The sequence below is a fragment of the Macrobrachium rosenbergii genome, chromosome 52 (assembly GCF_040412425.1).
Source record: "Macrobrachium rosenbergii isolate ZJJX-2024 chromosome 52, ASM4041242v1, whole genome shotgun sequence".
In the NCBI taxonomy this organism is placed as follows: Eukaryota; Metazoa; Arthropoda; class Malacostraca; order Decapoda; family Palaemonidae; genus Macrobrachium; species Macrobrachium rosenbergii.
In genome coordinates, this window is record NC_089792.1 from 35,000,890 (window position 1) to 35,022,592 (window position 21,703).

Here is a 21,703-nt window from a genome sequence, read left to right on the forward strand (position 1 = left end):
TATTTGGTAAGTTACTTATATAAAATGACAGTTTTATAAAATAAAGTTTTATATATGCTTCCCAAATAATTACATAATCAGAGCCCTCCCTCCTCCCCTCTCATAGACAGAAGGCATAAACGAATTGAGCTCCTTAGCTGTGTTGTACATATTCTTCCCTGAAAGTGGGTGGGGCAGCATACCTACACCCAAAACAAAAGAGTGCTACCGCAATTATTTAAATTTTGAGCTGCCGTGTAAAGTAGAAACTAATAGCTATGTAATTACTTTTTAAGTATATACAAAACTTTATTTTACTGTAAAAAGGTCATTTTCATAGTTGGAATGATTTTATTTCATACATACAACATAAATGATAATGCTGACACTGGAATCAGTTTAGAATTACTGAATCCCTAATTAAAATTTGTTTGATGTAGAGAGTAAGACAGATTCAATTAGGGTAGTTAAACCTATGCTCTTTAGATTTTGTAAGTTATTCGTACGATTACTTGAGCATAAATACTATTTATGGGTTTTGATGCTGCAGTGATATTTTTTCATGTTTGACTGGATAGATAATTACCACTCAAATCTGTCTAACAAACTTGAAATGACAGTATCAGAAACGAGTGCTTAACACAGAGGGAGGACGAGATAGTAGGCTAAGTATATTTTGAGCTGGCAGACCCAATACTGTAATATGCTTGGAATACGTACCATAGTGTTTTTTCTGTCACTGTAATATTTAAATACCATTAAGCAAGAACCCCAAAAATTAGCTGCACTGTAGATGCCTGTTAAAATTAGGGGAAAAAAGGGACATTCTTAATTTTTGCAAAGTCTGTGCCAAATTAGAGTAGGTCTTATATGCAAGTAAATAGAGTAGTTTTTAATTTGTATGTCTAAGTCTGGGCACATGTATTTTGATTGTTCAAGCATTGTATCACTTATTAGTTATTTTTTTCTTGTTTAAATATTGGAATCTCAATCACCTTTGACAAGATTAATCATAATTTTGTCATTCATTGGCTCAAAACATCCTGATAGTTTTCTTGAACTTGGCATGTACACAGTTATTTGTAAAGATTTGCAGAAATTATGAGGCTAGTTTTCTTGAGCTTGGCATGTACACAGTTATTTGTAAAGATTTTTGGAAATCATGAGTCAATAGCAAAGATACTTCACTTACAGGGACTAATTCTGGAAATAAAGGTTCAGCAGAACTTAAGACTTTCTTCATACTGGGATTCGAAAAGAAGGAAGAGGAGTTTGATATTTTGGGGAAAGGAAGTGACCCGTATGATTCCCATAAGCGTCATCATTCTAAGGTATGGTGTATTTCTTATCAAATTTTTCTCAACCAGTAAGATTGTGATCATGCTAGTCTGTTTTAGTTTGGACACGTTTTAACCATGTATGTGGTTGCACTTACACTATGGATTTGTCTCACTACAAACCTATTATCATAAACCACTGTTTGTGTGCTAATAGTAGTCCTGGACACCTCAGTCCTTGTTCAAAGAAAGAATGAGAATGGAAGTCATCCAGTTCCATGCATGTGTGAGTGGACCTCTAGGGCTACCAGCAGCATTCAGGATCATCTCTTGTGCTTTTGTGTGCTTATTCAATACACAATGTGAAAGTCCCCAGACACTGTTTTGCCTTTGTGAGCTTGGTTGCTGAGATTATGTTTTTGCATCACATAGTAAAATTGTTTATATTGAATAAGGCAGTCCTTGGTTATCGGCGATCCAGTTTTACGGCGTTTGTCTAGCGCCAAAAATTGGTGATTTTCGGCACCGAAATTTTCCAGTTTCCACTTATGGGCACCGATAATCAGGTATTGGCAATGACATGTACCCAACAGAGGTGCTGATCTCCAGCTATCGGTGCCAATACGCACCAAAAATAATTTTCGGTTATCGGCGATTTTTGCTTATCATCATGCTGTCGGAACAGAACCCCCACCGATAACTGGGAACTGCCTGTAATTATTTGTGATGAATCATATTTACAGCTAGCTATATCTTTGCACCAGCAGGTGTGGTCAGCATTCAAATTAAAAAGAAGATTGCCTAGTTGATCTGGATGACAGTTCAGTTTACCTGTTCTACACCAGTTGTCTTTTGAATGTTTTAGTTTTTGCCATAATTTTTCTTGTCGCTCAGGGTGGTGGTCAATATGTCTGCTAATTTGGCTGTTTTTCACGGTATTGTGGCTCTGTTGTTTTGTAAGCTTAGGATGCCATTGACTCGCAGTAGTGACTAAAAAACCTCAAGAATTAGGAACTAGGTGTGAAAAGTGTAGGGAGTGATCAGATTAATTCCTTATGTACTGTATAGGAAAAGGAGGGTGCCAAATAATTACCCAACCCCCACTTAACCAACCAGCCACCTTAAACCTAAGCATATATATACAGTCAAAAATAATACAGTACTCCAATCTATTCTTTTTATTTGAATTATGATGGCCATCTATGCTTCCTAAAAGCCTTAACCTAGGTAACTTAATACTAAAAAATTTTTATCTAATTGCCTTAACTATCGACCATATAACAGCATAACAATGTGTAGTAAATTTTTCCTTGGCAGGTTCATCATGAAGTTCTGTTCTAGTATATATTTTTCTTCAATATTTTCCAAAGGAAACACAACCAAGATAACAGTTTCAGCTCTACACAGGACTGGTCCAAAAACAAGGTTCTCCAGGCCTTGACAGTGTTAAACAATTCTTTCCAGTTACCAACCAACTGAGCACTTCAATTTACAGCTGAAAAAGGAACCCATTTCTCTATGATTACTTAGTGATTTGACATTATTTTTTCAGTTAACCTGATCTTCTATCAGGCTGATTCTTTAACACTCACATTAGTCATACCACATAAAGTTATTTTGAATATAACGAAATGTTGATCTGAAAGACACCTACTCCTTTCTGAGGTTCCTTTGGGATATTCTGATTCTCCTCTTCACACTTCACTTGGAACTTTACATAAAAAGTAAAAGGGGCAAGCCCTCATCATTTGTATCTGACTTGAGAAAGGTTCACAGTTAGTGGCCGGTGAAAAATGATGCACCGTTAAAAAACAATAAAAATAAAAGCCAAAAAATATACACAATAAAAAGCATGTTTTTATAAATACAGCCTAATTGTTAATGCCACTACAGTATATTGGTTTTTGGGATGATGATGTTCTGCTCCTTCCAATACCATTGTCTCATCCATCCCAGTTGCTTAGGTTTAGACTTTCCCACTATAAGATAATTTTGGAAAGCATAAATTGTAGCACCAGTTACTGACATTGCCGTCCTTGGACTAATGGTAGTGAGGTTAGCTTAGCCTCAGCTTCTAATTTAAGAGAGAATAACAGTCATGGTTAAGACTTCTATTATTTGTTCCAGGTATAGTAATAATATTATTCAGTTTATTGATGAACCTATTTAATATGTTTGTATCTCAGTCTCATCTTATTCCTTCCATTCTTTTTTCTCCTCATAATCTTCTTCTTCCACCTGTATCGTCTTTAGCTTCTGCTGTTGGTGGCCCTTCTGCCACTTGTAATGTTTCTTTTTCAGCTTCTGCTTCATTAGCAGGCACATCATTGAGACTAAGCTAGATGCATTCTAGCGTAAGCTAGATGCCATTCTAGCAGAATTCTTATTGGCTCATGATTTGCCTTCTGATGACTACATTTGGTCTTGGTAGGTGGCTACAGGAGAGCTGATTGTCAGGTATTGCTGGCCTACCTCTCTCCCTCCTCCCAAATGCCTGCCCACCCAACCATAGACTACTAGTGGTGTTACAGCATTGTTTTCCCTTCCGCCTGTTGGCACCTCAAGTATAGTGTAACTAGAGGAAGTACTCCTCAGGTTGGATGGTGTAATGCCACTGCTTTCTCAGCCATTTTTTTGGTCCTCAGGTGAGATGCATCAATAGGTTGCGCTTCATATGCTTAATGGTGTTATTTCATCTCTTCCACTGCTGCCTCAGGGCATTTCAGGTGAGGTTCCACGAGGGTGCACTTCACACACTAAGTGGTGTTATTTCATTGCTCTCTCAGCTACCTTGTAGTGCTGCAGGCAGCACAGCACCACAAGAGGGTGCACCTTCTGGTGCCTTCCCTCCTGTGTCGCCCGGGATTTGTTTGAGGAGTCACTACTGCTAATCCAGCTCCCTCTGCCTTGGCAGATGAGGAAATTGATGAAGAGGAGTCATCTTCAGTGTTTCAGCGGCTCATTGACGGTTGTGCTTCCCTTTGTCCTTACATAGTTGAAGAGGTGGATTTGATAGACACCTGGTCTCTTAGTATGTTAAAGTCTGCTAAGTCTATGAAGAAATTAAGCCTTCCCATTCAGTTAGAGCACAATTCAAGGAGGTTTATCGCATTCAGGCATGTAAGGTGTTGTTCAAGAACACAGTCGTATAATACTATTGCCTTGCTGGTCCTTAAATTGTCTTACCATTTTTACTGGTAAGAATTTGTATGGGTAGTATCGTAAAACTTCCACAGCAACCCCCTATCAGGTACACTTATTTTACGATACTACCCATACAAATTCTTACCAGTAAAAATTACCTGAGAACAATACAGATATGCTGCATCCATTAAAGTCAATTCTAAACACCCGAGAGGTAAAATATCTCCCAAAATTCCCCCTTAGAAGCAGCAACCACTGCCTTAACCTGAGTTTGAATTTTCTATGACATGGATTCCACTCTTTACTCAATATTCAGCAAGGTAGTTTGACAGGAAGACAAAGCTACCATAACAAAGAAGTCCTTAAAGTCTCAAAACCTTACCGTAATTTCTCATTACTATCTCTTAAAGTTATCAGAGTTTTACCCTGGCTAGCAAATATTGCCGTTACCTGGTCAGTTCTCACCCAAATTAGCAATTGACATACTAGCAATCGCTCCTATGATCATAACGGCTCCAATTACCAAATGCGCAGCCCTCTTACTCCTTCTAGAAGAGAACTGAAAATTGAACTGAGAACTGGGCCCAGCAATGCCTTCCTCCTCCCACTTATTAACCTCTTGCTCTACCTATATGAAGGAACAAAAATAGGCTTAGTCTTGTCCTCCAAATGAACCTTGTGTTTTAACATATTTGTTAACCCTAACTTATCCCCTTTAAGTGCGACTATGTCCGCAAACTCAGCCAGAACATCTTCCACACCCTTACCATATTCTTTAAAATCAGTATTGGCTAAATGATCCCTAAAAACCTGCCTCCTAGCCTGTAAATCTGCTTCTGAAAACTACAAAAATCCCCCAGCAATAGCAACGGAATTATCTTCATCGACCCAGTCAACAAAGTCAATTGCATAAGTACCCTTCTGATAATTCCGAACTGAATCATTAGTTTAGCAGTTCCACTCAAGTATCCCCTGAACTCTATACCTTGTTTATAGAATCCATACACACTATCTCCTTCAGCTTTTGGCTGCACTCATCCACACACAACTGTCTGGATTTATGCACTCCTTTCACTTGAACTTTCACCATAGCAACCATACCAGGACCAAGAACCACATCATCCGACAAAACCCCCTTATAACACTTCCTACCCACCGACACATGTTCAGCATCCACCCACAAATTCTCATGTACACCTGATCCAATACCATCATCCACTTCACTCACATCCATCCCCTCGTAAGGCACAAAAACGCCAAATTTCTGAAATGTAGGCCTACCATTATACTGTCTAAGGGATGGACAAGACTGCCAAGGGTGATCATAACTCCTACAACCGCCACAATGTTTAACCGGGCAAAATATCTTAGTGTGTCGCTGCATATTATTGCAGTTAAAACAACAAACCTGTGGGGTAAGAGAACTCAACCCAACCATCGACCTCTGGCTATTCCGAATTTCAACAAAACCCTTCAAACTGCGGACTGAATCTCCGTGCCCCACACAACCATATGCTGACCTGAGGAATCTCTGATCACTATCTCTTCTAGCCATTTTTGCAGCTTTCCTCTTGGTAAATAAATCCGTTAACTCACTCTTGGCTAATCACAAATACAAAATTTCCCAAGTTGTGCGAAAGGAAACCCCTTAAAGAAAAAACACTAAGAAAAAAATCCTCCCTGAAAAATTCCCACACAGGAAGAAACCCACAATGTTAATTCCTTTTACTCTAACAATTAATCCCGAAAAATCAAAAGAAAGTACTAATTAAACTCACAATTAAATTAAAACCCCATGGGAAAAAACACAGGCGGCCCAAGCGTACATCTGACTGCAAAGTAGGTCAAGATGAACATCCAGTCTTCAAAAAAAAAAAAACACTCAGTGCGACCTCAAGTAAAGAGAACGGAAGTCTACCTTCACGTAAAGAAAATGAGACTCAGGCAAATGGAAGGGAGAGAGAGAGAGAGAGAAAGGAAAAGAATCCGTTCCCCTCCCTTTAGTGCAGTATCTCCCCCCCTGTCTTCCCAACACATTCATGATCTGCCAAAGCGCACACACAAAAAAAAAACACTGAGTGCAAAACCTTGGAGACGAGTCCACCTTTCGACCACCGTCGTCGAGGCAAAAACTGCCGAGTAAGCTCGCAGCAACAGCTTCCCCCTTTGCATACACGCACGTATGTACCCAAAGTAAAATACATATGTAACTATAACAAACAGTGTAAAATCTAAGAAGTGTACACCAACTCGTGTAAGAAATGTTTACTCACAATAACCCAACACCTGTCACATAAATTATTTCCCAATAATCAAAGTCCCAAGAGAAAATACAACAGTTAACTAATCCCCTTATTAAACCCTAAACGCTAATGCGAACAACTGATTGCTAAAAAAAAAGGAAACGCATAAGCCACGGCCAGAATTCACAGGAGCTTCATAGAGGATGGGAAGAAGGCGAGAAACTCCACCCAAACTAATGACGTCGCCAACACGTCACTCAGGGGATGACATCACTGCCAATGCTATCAAAAAAGGGATTTTGACAAAGGAAAAATCTATTTCTGGAGAGGGGACCGTGCCACCCGGTGAAAAAGTTCATTCAGCACTTATTTCTAGGTAATTCCGTTGCTATATACCAGAGAAAGCTAAATGAAATGCTGGAGTTACTACCCCCAGAGCGAGCTCCATTAGATGGAGTCGTGTATGGAAAAGGGTGAACTATAAAAACACGGAACCTTATCCTATAGAGATCCCAAAGTCAAAAGTCCCACAGAGAGGTGCCGTTACAAACCCATGCACTACTCGCGGACAGTACACAAATCACCGCTAGCCGCATTCCATGAAAGCAACACCCCACCAGAATGATGTTTACTATGGGGGGGACACGACACATGACAGAGGTGGGTCACTGGGTGACACGGTCCCCTCGTGACACGGTCCCCTCTCCAGAAATAGATTTTTCCTTTGTCAAAATCCCTTTTCTGGATCGGGTCCCATGTCAGCCGGTGAAAAATTAACAGAGAAATAAATATCATTCTTAAACTGCAAGAGATAACAAAATGTAAGGGGAACAAAAAACCAAAGGTCCACCAAAAAATTTAATTGCTAGCAATAATAACAAATAATGTACAAATGTAACTGATGGGAGCTTAAAATTAACATGACAATATAAAAAATATACTTAAACAAAATAACTATACAAAATTGAAAACATTATGACATAAATGTGTCAATTAGACAAATATACAGATAACACGGTCAGGTGAGAAAGTCAAGGCATGCCTGACTGAAATGACTGTAAGGGGATAACTGAGGCAGTGGAGGAAGAATTGACTAGGAATCAGAAAGGGTACCAGAGGGAGGGACAACGTTCCCTGCCGCGACTGCTGAGAATTTAAGAGCTTCTAAGGATTTCAAATAGTGACGTTTGAAAACCAAGGGTGACTTCCAACCAGTGTATTTGGTAAGATCCGTGAAATTCATGTAATGGAAGTAGTTAATGGAGGTGGCCACAGCTCTAATATCATGAACTCTTGGGACTGAGTCAGGATTAGCCTGCTTGATGAAGTAAAGGATTTGCTGTCTAATAGCAGACATAGATATATTACCCCCTCCCTTCCCTGATAAAGAGAGGCCCAGATGAGATGTGAGAGGACCTGTTTAAATAAGCCCTCAATGTATGAACTGGACACAGGGACAGGTCTTGAGGAAGGGGGAGAATTTTCCAAGGCGACCACCTATTCTGCGGATCTTCATTTTTGGCTAGGAATTTAGGGTGAGGAATCAGCAAAACCTCCCCTGATGGAAGGAGGTCGACATGGTTGGGTTTCCTAGAGAGTGCAGACAGCTCTGAAATTCTAGCACCCGAAGCTAGGCTAACTAAGAACAACGTTTTCCTCAATAAGGAAAGGTAGGGACAAGACTGATTATCGATATCTGAGGCTAACTTCAACACGTCATTCAAAAACCAGGAAACCGTATGTGGACGGGTAACTGGTCTCAGTCGTGCACAGGCCTTAGGGATGGAAGAAAAGTAAGGATCTGTGAGGTCAATTTTGAAACCGTGCAAAAATACTTTTAGAAAGCCGACTTGACTGTAGTAACAGTACTGGAGGCTAAACCCTTCTCAAACAGTGATCTAAAAAAGGAGATTGCCAAATTTATGGTCATTACTGTAGCCTCAGATTCTTTCAAAAAGATTGCTAGCTTCTTAACTGCTGAGTCGTACTGCCGAAGAGTGGAGACCTGCTTATCTGATTCCAAGAACATGGTATTGACAGGATCAACGTTAGCATCCCTTTGAGCCGCAAATTTCATAAAGTCCACAAAGCCAGGGCATTTTGAATTTTTGAGGAAGCTGGCACAGTCTGAGTTTGTACTACTTGTGTTAGTTTCGGACTGGGGATTTGGATGTGGCGAAGTTTCAGTTCCAGCAGAAGTGGAAACCAGCTGCTCTTTGGCCAGTAGGGAGCCACTAGAGCTACTTGACCCTTGAATGTCCTGAGTTTGTGAAGGACCTTTAACAACAAGTTTACTGGAGGGAACAGATAAATCTTCTTCCACCTGTTCCAATCCAATGACATTGCGTCCGTGAAAAGAGCTTGAGGGTCCAGGTTGGGAGCTACGTAATGAGGAAGCTTGTTGTTGAGCTTGGTTGCGATAACAAATCTACCTCCAGGCCCGGAACTTGGTTGCAGATCCAATTGAACGAGGCCCTGTCTAGGACCACTCTGACTCGAGGGGAGTTGTCCTTGATAGAGAATCCGCCACGACGTTCCGGACCCCTGCAAGATGAGTGGCAGACAGGTGCCACTTGTTCTTGCACGCCAAGGAGAAAAGTGCAATCATTACCTGGTTGATCCGGCTGGATTTTGAACCTCCCTGTTTATGCAGTGGACTATCGTGGCGCTGTCCAGAACAGGCCTTATATGAATCTTCTTGGGGGGAAGAAGCTTCTTTAAGGTAAGGAAGACCGCCATGGCCTCCAGAACGTTTATATGGAACTGGCGGAACATGGGGGACCAAGTCCCCTGCACTTCTTGGTGTTGAGAATATCCTCCCCACCCGCTTAGGGAGGCGTCTGTGTGGATAACCAACGCCGGAGGAGGAAATTGCAGGGGGACTGACTTGGACAGGCTCTTGACAGTCGACCAAGGCCAGAGTCTCTTTTTCAAGATGGGAGGAATCAGAGACACCTTGTCTCTGAGGCTGATATTTGCTCGACTCCGCCAGACTCTGTTGATATCTTTCAGTTTTACCTTCAGCAACAGATCTGTCACTGAAGCGAACTGAAGGAGCCCAAAACTCTTTCTTGGGCCCGTCGAGAGGCTCGTTTGGACTTGAGAAACTGTCTGGTTGCTCTGGCTATCTCTTTCCTCTTGGGAGGAGGAAGAGAGAGCTTGTGAGAATTCAGATCCCACTGGATTCCTAGCCATTGAAAACAACTGCTCGGAACCAGGCGGGACTTCTCCTGTTTACACGAAAGCCCAAAGATTCTAGAAAGCCGACCACCACGGATGTAACCCTCCGGCATTCCTCGGCGCTGGATGCCCAGATGATCCAGTCGTCTAGATACGCGACCAGCGTAATCCCTGAGACCGGAGTTGTTGTGCGACCGTGTCTGTCAACTTGGTGAAAATCCTTGGGGCTATGTTGAGGCCGAAAGGCATCACCTTGAAGGAATATGCCTGCCTTCGAGCCTGAACCCCAGAAAGGGGGAGAACCTTCTCGCAACCGGGACGTGATAATAGGCGTCGGAAAGATCTAAAGAGGTGGTTACGGCTCCACGGGGCAGTAGGGTCTGAACTTGGGAGACTGTAAGCATCCGAAACTTGTCGCAACGAATGCAGGAATTCAGACGGGACAAGTCCAGAATTACTCTCCGCTTGTCGGAACCCTTCTTGGGAACACTGAAGAGCCTGCCTTGGAACTTCAGTGTCCTCACTTTCCTTATAGCCTGTTTCTGCAAAAGATCTTCCACAAAGTCCTCGAGATCCTTGGTCGGAGCCTGATAAAACTTGACTGGTGGAGGGGGACCGTCGATCCAACTCCAACCTAGGCCCTTGGAAACTATACTCTGAGCCCAGGGACAGAAGGTCCACCGGGCCCGAAAATGGTACAGCCTCCCGCCCACAGGATGTATGTCATCGGTCCTGTGTTTGCTTCCTCCCTCTGGAGCCTGTCACCCAGTGAAATTCCTATTAAGCACGAATTTCTAGGTATAGATATTGCTAAATATACCAGAGAAAAAAGCTATCAGGAAATGCTGGGGTTACTACCCTGATTGAACATCTATTATGAAATAGACGTCGGTATAGATAAGGGTGAGTGATTGTTGTCACTGCCACAGGACTGCACTCTGTAGACATCCCAATGACAAAACCCTGGAACTTGAGGAGCCGATCTAATGCCCGCACTCACCTGCCCGCCAACCAACGATCCCAGCGCCATCTGTACTCATTCCAGGCTAGCACCCCCCACAAGCTTGGTATGCCTACTCGGGGAAGGAAATCTAGACCCTGGGAGGTCACCAGTGACACAGGGCCTCCCTCAGAAATAGATTTTTCCTTTGTCAAAATCCCTTTTCTGAGCTTGTCCCTGTGTCAGCCGGTGAAATCATGACAGAGAATCATACTAATCTTTGGTGAAAGTCTAAAAGGAGTGAATAGTTAGCTGGACATGTATAAAAACACTATTACTGAAAATAGTTTTAATTATCCCTCAAAACATGATTAAATACCAAAGGTATAGGCAGATAAACTGAGTTATAACTAGGGATACAATTAATATCACAGTAAAGGACATGAGAAACAACTATGTACATAAATAATACTATAATGGGAAGGTACTAAGACTAAATAAACGACAGAAAATTTATAAAGGTACCTCCGGCTTAAAACTAAATTACAGTAAACATAACATACCGCAAACTTAAAAACTAACACCGCAAAATAGTACATCATAATATGAGCCAGGCTGTGAAACATGTCTGGTCCAGGAGAAAATGGCAGGACAAGTAAATGAGGCAGGCGGGTGGGGGGGAGAGGATAGGGATTAAAGGTTAATTTAAGGTGGAGGGATAATGCTCCCTACAGCCACCGCAGGGAACTTCAGAGCTTCCAGTGATTTCAGATAGTGGCGTTTGGACACTGGAGATTTCCAGCCCGTATACTTCTTAAGCTCATCAAAATTCATAGTATGAAAATAATTAGTGGAGGTAGCCACTGCTCGGATATCATGAACCTTAGGGACTGAATCCGGATTAGCTTGCTTAATGAAGTACAGAATTTGTTGTCTGATAGCCTTTAGAGAAAGCGTTCCCACCTTTTCCCTGATAAAAGAGGACCAGACAAACACTGAGAAGTTCTCCGTAAATAGGCCCTCAAGGTAGCGACTGGGCATAAAGACAGGTCTTGTGGAAGAGGAACAACCTTCCAGGGGACCACCTATCCTGAGGGTCTTCATTTTTGCTAAGAACCTTTGATCTGGGGAAAGCAGAACTTCTCCTGACGGGAGAAAATCCACATGATTCGCACCTCTAGAGAGAGCAGACAGTTCTGATATTCTGGCACCTGAAGCTAGACTAATTAGGAACAACGTCTTCCTTAACAGATTCAAATAAGAACATTGATCGTTATTAGTTTCTGAGGCTAATTTTAGAACATCGTTAAGAAACCAGGAAACCGTATGTGGACGGGTCGCCTCTCAAACGAGCGCATGCTCTGGGAATGGATGAAAAATATGAATCTGTTAAATCAATCTTAAAGCCATGCAAAACACCTTTTTCAAAGCTGATTTCGCTGTGGTAATGGTGGCCGGAGCCAGACCTTTTTCAAACAGTAATCTAAAGAATGATATCGCCAAATTGGTGGTCATGACTTGAGCTTCAGATTCCTTCAAAAAAGATGCTAACTTTTTAACTGCTGAATCGTACTGTCTGAGGGTAGAATCTCTTTTATCTGATTCCAGAAACAGAGTATTAACGGGATCAATATCCACACCTCTCTGAGCGGCGAATTTCATAAAGTTCATAAAGCCAGGGCATTCAGAATTCTTGAGGAAGCTGACACAGTCCGTGTTTGCACTACTTGAGTCAGGTGTGGTTTGGGTATTTGATGACACCGTAGTTTGAGCTCCAGAAGAAGAGGGAACCAATTGCTCTTCAGCCAGTTGGGAGCTACCAGGGCCACTTGACCTTTGAATGACCTGAGCTTGTGCAACACCTTCATCAGCAGGTTTATTGGCGGGAATAGATAGATTTTCTGCCATTTGTTCCAGTCCACTGACATTGCGTCCTTAGCGTGAGCTCGAGGATCCAGGTTGGGAGCAACATAACAAGGGAGTTTGTGATTGCTCTCCGTGGCAAACAAGTCCACCTGAAGGCCCGGAACCTGACGGGATATCCATCTGAAAGAAGCTACGCCCAGGGACCATTCTGACTCGGCGAGTTGTGCCTGGACAGGAGTCTGCAATGACATTCTGGACTCCTGCTAGATGGGTAGCTGATAGGTGCCAGCCGTGCTTCTCCGCCAGGAGAAAATGGCTATCATCACTTGGTTTATCCGACTGATTTGGAACCCCTCTGTTTATGCAATGTACCACTACTGCGCTGTCCAGCACCAGCCTGATATGAATCTGGTTGGTGGGGCAAAGTTTTTTCAGAGTTAGAAACACTGCCATTGCCTCCAAAATGTTTATGTGGAATTGACGGAACAGTGTGGACCATGTACCCTGTACCTTTTCTTTTGGTGAGTACCCTCCCCAGCCGCTTAACGAAGCGTCTGTGTGGATTATTAGAGCTGGGGAAGGGAATTGAATGGGAACTGACTTCGAAAGACCCTTGACTGTGGACCACGGCCGGAGTCTTTTCCTCAGCACCGGAGGAATTAAAGATACCTTGTCCCTGAGCTTGACATTGGCTCGTCTCCGCCACACTCTGTTTATGTCTTTCAGTTTTGCTTTTAGGAGCTGGTCTGTTACGGATGCGAACTGAAGAGAACCCAGGATTCTTTCTTGCGTTCTCTGCAGAGGCTTTCCTGCCTTTGAGGAATTGCCTGGTGGCTTTGGCTATTTCTCTCCGTTTGGCTGGCGGAATAGACAGCTTGTCGCGAGACCAGATCCCATTGGATACCCAGCCACTGAAATCAAGCCTCCGGAGTTAGGCGGGACTTACCCCTGTTTATCTGAAAGCCTAGGGATTCCAGAAACTCGATCACCATGGCCATAGCTCTCCGGCACTCCCCGGCGTTGGATGCCCAAATCATCCAATCGTCCAGGTATGCGGCCAGCGATATTCCCCGGGACCGTAACTGCTGCACTACCGTGTCCGCCAGCTTCGTGAAAATTCTGGGTGCTATGTTGAGCCCGAATGGCATGACCCTGAAGGAGTAGGCTTGTTTCCCCAGTCTGAAACCTAGGAAGGGAGAGAAGTTCCGCGCAATCAGGACGTGATACTATGCGTCTGAAAGATCTATAGAGGTGGTGACGGCTCCACAAGGAAGTAGAGTCCGCACCTGCGCGACTGTAAGCATGCGAAATTTGTCGCATTGTATGTAAAGATTGAGACGCGATAGATCCAAGATTACCCTTTGTTGACTGGAGTCTTTCTTGGGAACACTGAACAGCCTGCCTTGAAATTTCAAGTGTCTCACTTTCTTTATGGCCCTCTTTTGGAGTAATTCCGCGCAAAGTCCATGAGCTTTGGAAGACGGTTGATGAAATCTGATCAGAGGGGAGGGCCCTGATCCAACTCCACCCCAAACCTTTGGAGACTATATTGTGGGCCCACGGACTGAAGGTCCACTGGTCCCTGAACAGGTGAAGTCTGCCGCCCACCTGATTGGTCTCACTGGGAAGGTGCAGGTTTGCCTCCTCTACCTCGGCCTCCTCTCCCCAGGGAGAGGGATCGCACGGGCAGCCTTGCCTCTGAAGGAGGCCCTTGCTCTACTCCCCTTGCACCCTGTAAAGGCCTCAAACGACCCCTGGCCCTCATAGGGAGGGGTTATATACAGGAGACGCCACGAAGGAAGGCGCGGCAAGGAGTGTTGAGCTGGCTGCACCAGCACGAACTGTTGAGGTTGGGCCTTAGAGGCAGAAGGCTGGCAAACTGGCGAGACAGGTACAGCTTGGACAACAGCCTGTTGGTGTTGTCTTCTGTGCCTCCTGTATCTCTTACCAGGTCTATTTTGAAGGCTGGCGGACTCGGGGGTTTTCCTTTTAAAAGCGGGGATACCCCAGCAGGAGCGCAGACTCTGATTTGCCCTGGTTGCCTCAGCCAGGACATTAGTGACTTCTTCTTCCGGGAAGATACTAGCCCCCAGAAGGAGCTTTTCATGAGCTTGTTAGGCTCATGTCTTATGGTAGCGTCGGCAAAGATGTATTTAGCGCAGTTCATCCGCTCTACCATGAAGTCAAACAAGTCCGCCTGAAATCCCGCTAACAGAGACTTCAGGACTTGGAAGAGTGGCTCCTCAGAAAACATCACCGGTTGATTCCGCCAGGCACAGGGAGTTCAGTGATCGGCTCAGCCGACACCTAGCCTCAAACTCTGTTTTCAGGAGGGCTTCCGGCAGTTTGGGAAGCTGCTCGCTGAATAAGGTGGATGCACACTCGGGTCCAGCTTACCCGATGTAAAAGTGGCGGGCATCCTTCCAGAATTCATCGTCTCCGGGAAGATCAGAGAGGTGGGATCAGTCTCCGGAGCTGAGGCAACGGCTTACCTTCCGAAAGCATGCCTGGGCGGTCGCGAGAGCCACCTTAGTCATGCAGGGGTCGGGATCCTATCCCCAACGAAACATCGTGAAGTTGCCCTGAAGGGGGTCAACCGTGTTCTCCGCCTGCCACTCATTAAAGGTGCGCATCAATGTAGACTGCGCCTGGTCCCTTGGGTAGATCACTGTCTCCTTCGGGACCTTATCTGTCCTTACCCAAGCTTCCTCCGTCAGCCTGGCAAAGCCTGGGTAGGGGGGCAGCAGATCAGGAGGAAAGAATTCCAACTCCTCGAGCCTACGCGTGCCTAGACCCTCGATTGTTAGGGTACCTTCATGCCGGGGAGCATGAAGGGCCAAACGCCAGGGATTTCCCTTGTCAAATGGAGGGAGGCGGAGGCATCCGAATGGGGTAATGAACTGCTGACCCACCGAGTGCATGAACCCGAGAGCATACTCTCCTGGCTCTGCAGCCTCTCCGTAAATTGTTAAGCTTAGCATCAACCTCCGAGGAAAACCTCTGCAAGAGCATTCCGGCAAACTCCTCCGGGTCAAAGGCAGGATGGCGAGGGAGGGCTAGCCTTAGCTGCCCTCAAACTCGCTCCCTTAGCAGAGGGAGTGGCCTTGCCTGAAGCCACCGGACTAGCATCCCGTGGCTTCACCGGAGGGAAGGGGGTTGCCTTTGCATGGGAGGTTGCGGACTTATAATATCGCCTTCCAAGCCTTCTTCAACTTGGGGACAGCCGATTGCACCCCAAGAGAAAGACTTTTGAAAACCCTGAAACGAAGAAGGGGTGGATGAAGGGGAATCAAAAAGGGAGCCCACCCCCACTGCCTCGCTTACCTCCCCACCTACCTCCTGGTCCTGTTCTGTGTTCATAGGTTCCAGGTCGAGATCTAAGGCCGCTACTTCCTCCGACACCGCCGCGTACAAACTCTCGTCCTGGAGAGGCTGGGTTTCTACCCGGATCTGTTCGATGAGAAGAGCAGCGACTTGAGATGGTACAGCTGCTGAGATCCGGGCGCCGGGGTAGAGCAGGTTCCGGATGTTCTCATCTAGAACATATGGCTTCCCCGACGGAACATTTCTCCCAAACCCAGCCACCCAGGCTCGAAGGGAACTCAAGGCGTCATTCCGGGAAGCTTGGTCGGCCTGGAAGAGAGGAGGGACTTAACGACCGAGCGTTTGGTGAGAGATATATAAGCAATATATTAGGCACATAACGTAATTAAAACAAGTGAGGCTACCAGGTAAACTAAAGGCAGTAACTATAAGCTTACCGACTCGTCCTGGACACGCTCGTAAAGAGCAAAGCTAACCTCACAACCGTCCGGGTGCCACACGATGAGATCGTCAATGCTGACTGCACAGCCCGAATGGGAACGACAGACGACGTGCCCATAGGGCTGGTGCAGCACTGCAGTGCACCTGGGCTCTAAGGGACCTTAAACTATAGCAGGTACTGGAGCATGCTAAAAAAATTTTACCGGACCCGCCGGAGCATTCCGTTGGGACGATAAATCAGAGCAAAACATGACACACACTAAATCAAGGAGCGCCGGAGATAGTTCGGCGGAGCGGGACCTTAATCTAGGATCATGCAACTCTTAATTGTAAAATTTACTTAAAGAATAATTACTGCCGGGGCCCGGCAGCAGGCATTAGTTTATACCGGATTCGCCGGAGCATTCCGGCGGGGTGATAAACCAGAGCAAAACATGACATATACTAAATTAAGGAACGCCGGAGACAGCTCAACGGAATAGGATCTTAATCTAGGATCATGCAACTCTTAATTGTAAGATCAACTTAAGGTGTAATTACTGCCGGAGACTGGCGCTAGGTAAATGGTTAACAATATAGGATAGCAGTACACTGCTGGTCGCCATGTTCCAGCGCAGACCCCTCCGAGATCCTGTACCTCTGTCACTTGGTTACAGTGGGGAAGGCGGGGTAAATCATTAACACCAGTTATTACACAGCTAGAGAGCTAGGTGTGACTAAGGCCAACCTACTGAAGACCAAAACCACCGGAGTGGTAAGAGGTACGAAGGCAACGGGAGGGCCGGGGACGGCGGAGCGGAATCAGCGAGCAAGTGTTTGAACCCTGAAAGTGATCGAAGTTTAGCTCGATCCAGAGGAGAGCGAACCAACGAAACACTAGCCAAGCGGTTGACACCAGAACGGGGCCCAGGAGGGTGGGTGACTCTCGACTGGGAACTGGACTAGTCCCCCTCGGGGTGACAATCGGAGAGACCGACGTCCCACACGCGAGGAGATGACATACCACTGGCAAGTCGGGGGGGGGACAATACTTAGAAGGTGGAATCGAGTTTTGTTTTTAAGTGGACGGGGGACACCCCCATACACGGACTGTAACTCCCCACGGGGCGTCGAAACAGACGTATCGACTTCCTATTCGTAGGGAGACTCATGACACTCACCAAAAGTACTAGAGAAGGATAGGATAACAGCACTATTCTAAAGCAACGCCAAACTCTCACCCTCCTCTGAAGGCGCAGCCCAGACAGTAAAGGGAGGAGAGAAAGAAGAGGGAGAGGGTTGGAAGGGAGAGAAATTCCTGTAACATAGTCCAACCAACAACTGACCCATATGGCAGAAGGGCAATGCATGAAGAAGATCCCCATTTTGTTTTTCTTCTCTCTCCTCATTAGAGGAGGAGGAATGGGGTTTCAGATGCCCTAGCAAACCCAAAACGAGTGGTAAGGCGGATGGAACAACCAACAGGAACTCCCTCGACCAGCCTACCCCTCCTCCCCGCTCAAGCGACATAGTCGGGAGAGATGGGAGCTAAGACAATGCAAAACGCCTAACCTGAATAGCCTAACCCACCGATTGGAGCGAGAGGGCTAGGCTAGGGTCCCCAATTTCTGATAAGTATCGTTAAAGTTAACCAATAACTACATAAGTACACGTAATATGATGAATATACAAAAAATATAAGAACTTGTGCTAAGCGTACAGCCTAATCGAGCTAGGCGAACAGGAAGTAGGCAGCCGGCTGGCTGCACCTGACGCCGAGCCCGGACCATAATAAATCCAAATTATCCATGTCATCCAATACACTATAAATCAGAGAAACTGACAAAAGAAAGCACCACCTTGGAGAGGGAATCTACTCGAACGAGAGCCTGGTATACGCTATGAATTAACTGTAAGAACCAAAATAAGGGGAGGAAGCCTCCGTAAGGAACAACGCTAATCAAGGCACCAGGAACCTCCCAACATAGATAAACGCCTCCAAAAGGAACTTCTTGAAGGGGAATTATAAAGCATGAATAAAATTGTAAGCGACCGAGAGAAACCCCTGCAGAAACCAGCTGCAAGGGTGTGCCTCAAGGTCATCATGGCTGAGGCGGCGAACGCGGGGCGTCGATATATGACCCTGTAAACATTAATTTACGGGCCAATAAGAGCCTCACTAACAGTAAAACCCCACAAGAAGATGGTACTTAACTTCGTAACAGTGAAATTGCTTGAAGACATGTTGAATTCAATCAAATTTGACCAAAAAAGCCAGCACAAGAAAAAGCTTTCTATCCAAAACACATGCTAGAATGGAATGAGTACAGATGGCGCTGGGGTCGTCGGTTGGCGGGCAGGTGAGTGCGGGCGTTAGATCGGCTCCTCACGTTCCGGGGTTTTGTCATTGGGATATCTACAGAGTGCAGTCCTGTGGCAGTGACAACAATCACTCACCCTTATCTATACCGACGTCTATTTCATAATAGATGTTCGATCTGGGGGTAGTAACCCCAGCATTTCCTGATAGCTTTTTTCTCTGGTATATTTAGCAATATCTATACCTAGAAATTCGTGCTTAATAGGAATTTCACCGGCTGACACAGGGACGAGCTCAGAAAAACAATATTCCACTCGCCCCCCTTATCCAGTTTGTTCGCTTCAAATCTGACACTAAAATTAACAGTAAATAAAAAAGTAATAACACTTACGTACGCCCCTGCTTGACAGCCACGGTGCGAAATCCTTCCACCAAAAAAAAAGACAGAGAAAAAGCACAGAAATACACTCCTCTTTTCAGTGTTTTACCACACACCAGTGGTCAAGATAGCACAGTTAAACACACTGCGCCCACTATCCTCTTCCCCAAACATTCCCCAATATGAACCAAAGTCCAGAAATATCTATAAGCACACCAAAACATTGCGCCCCATGACACATCATTAAACACGCACAGACACCTGCGCTCGAGAAAGACTGAGCAGAGAGCCTTTCACAACTCCTCCCTAAACCAAATTGACTATCTATTCCTGTCTGTTACGGCTGCCGCCAACTGTTATACCCTAAAACCAAGGTCAGATAGGGTCATAATCTCTTTGTACATCTGTTTTAAGAACAATATCATATCATCTTAAGTCTCTAAGATTCTCCGGTAGCATTGGCCAGCATTGGGTCAGCATGTTCTTTCTTTCTCGTCGACTCCTCTAACTGTATCTATCCTCAAACAAAGGAATAAAATGCTAAGATACAAAACTAGACTTTATTTGCAAATTTAACTAAAGTATTTCAGCAAAAGCTGCTGTCATGAAATGGAGTGTCTCACACCCCATAAAAATGGAAGTCATAACTAGAGGCAACTCAGACTCACAATCAAATGAATTAATGACTCTAGACCAACCAATACTAGTGACTAACACCCTGGTCACCAAACAAAATAAAAAGGTCATGATTATTCAAGACCAAAGTAAATGTCATATAGTATGTTAAAAGAACACCACTTCCAAAATACTTGTCTTCACAGGACTCAACCGTAGACTGTGAGGGGGCAGAACCCCTGGGTTGTCTTGCGTTAGGTGGGGACAAAGAGTCCTGTCCCAGGAGGAGGTCGCAGCCTCCACGCAGGTATTTGGCTACTGCAAGTGTGCAGATCCTAGCTCTGTGGGGTCTGGTGACCCTCAACCAAACTGTTGGGAGAATCAGTTTTACTTGATTGGTACTCTCAATGGTTATGAGCTTATGGTTCTCAGTCTTAGCCCATAAGGGACCTTGTCTTCGTGTATCAGGGAGATTTGTGCACCAGTGTCTTCAAATGCTGTGACCTGGCATGCGGGCTAGCTACCTTGAGGAGGAGCCACAAATATAGGGCCCTGGGCTGGTGGTCCTAGAGATTGATGACTGGTAACTGCCGGTGCAATGACAGGTGCAACTGCTTTTCTAGGGCAATTCTTCCAGAGGAAGGAGCACCCATAGACTTAACATGCAGTGCAGTAAATCTTGCTAAAGTCCTTTTTAGGAGGTGCAGATGGTTGAGGTTGTTTCATGGATTGATCAGGGGGTGGCATTGCAGCTGCTTCTCCCTTAAATCTGCACTGAGATTCCAAGTGCCCCTTCTTGCAATGAGTGCAAACAAGAATTTTAGAAGGCCCATTCTTTGGTGGGGCTTTCAAGGGAGTGTTACTTGGTGGGAGAATCTTCTGTCCCAGGGAATTAGTGGGAGGATGATAGGATGTTTCTCACATAAGTGGGTGGCTAGAGAACTTGGAGGATAATAAAAGAAATCCTCCAGCTGTATGCGCGCGCTCTAGCAGTTCGTAAAATGTTGTGATGTTAAGGGCTTCCAGCCAATGCTAAACAGCTTGAGTCTTATGGTAAGCACAATCTGTACAAGTTTAACCTGCTTCCTTTGGTTGGCCACGCCAGTGTTGTCTCCAGCATTCAGGAGTAATTTCGTAGGCTTTGAGGACTGCCTTTCTGACCTCTTCCAAGTCACCCTGTTCGTTAGCGTCTAAGGAGCTAAAATCGATTAGGCCATTTCCACCCATGTGTTTTCCAAGGAGCAGGGAGATCTCCGCTTCATTAGGAGGGAAGTTCCTGAATATGCTTTCCATTGTGTCTAACCAAGTTTCTGGCTCGTCTTCGTTCCACTGCGGGATCACTGAGTTGATAGTCGAGATGTGTGGAAGATGGTGGAGTAGCTGGCTGTGATTGGGCTGAGGCTTCTGCATTAGCTTGCTGAGCTTGCTCCTGCTGGGTCTCCTTGTCCTTCAGAGCTAGCTCATGCTGCCGCTGTCTTTCCTCCTTTGCTTCTCTCTCCTTCCTTTCTTCTTTTCTCTGCTGTCTCTCCCACTCCTTCTTTGCTTCTCTCTCCTTCCTCCCTTCTTCTCTTTGCCCTCTCCCTCTCCTCCTTTGCTTCTCTCTCCTTCCTTTCTTCTCTTTGCTGTCTCCGTCTCCTCCTTTGCTTCTCTCTCTTTGCCGCTCTCTCCCTCTGGAGTAAGGCATCTAGCTGTACCTGTACCCACTGGGTGCGCTCTCTTTCAGTGAAACCTATCCCCTTCCCAATATCCATGAAGGCTTTGTAACTTCTGCCATGGTGCTGGTGGGTTAGGATGTGCTGAACTGGTCTTGGGACTGAGCAAGCAAGTTGTGGAGTAGGGAGGTTGTTAGCCGTACAGGCAATTGCACAGGATGGAAATGACAGTGCTTTGGCAAGGTGTAATGTAAAGTGAAAAGGTGGGCATATAGGGCTCTGGCTACAATAAGAGTGTTCCTTTTGGCAAGGTGGCACTGGCTCTAAGTGCAAGGGTGTTCTAGAGAACTAGTAGGTAATGGAG

The 21,703-nt window shown here is 45.2% G+C and overlaps 1 protein-coding gene across 4 annotated transcripts in view; it reads left to right on the forward strand.

Annotated features, from left to right (window-relative positions):
• Positions 1-21,703, forward strand: part of Ac13E (Adenylyl cyclase 13E) — a 277,289-nt gene that overhangs the window by 171,033 nt on the left and 84,553 nt on the right. For all 4 annotated transcript variants that reach the window (XM_067096065.1, XM_067096068.1, XM_067096066.1 and 1 more), the window contains one exon: positions 1,174-1,310. In XM_067096065.1, the coding sequence (XP_066952166.1) occupies positions 1,174-1,310 (137 nt within the window). The remainder of the gene's footprint in view (positions 1-1,173; positions 1,311-21,703) is intronic.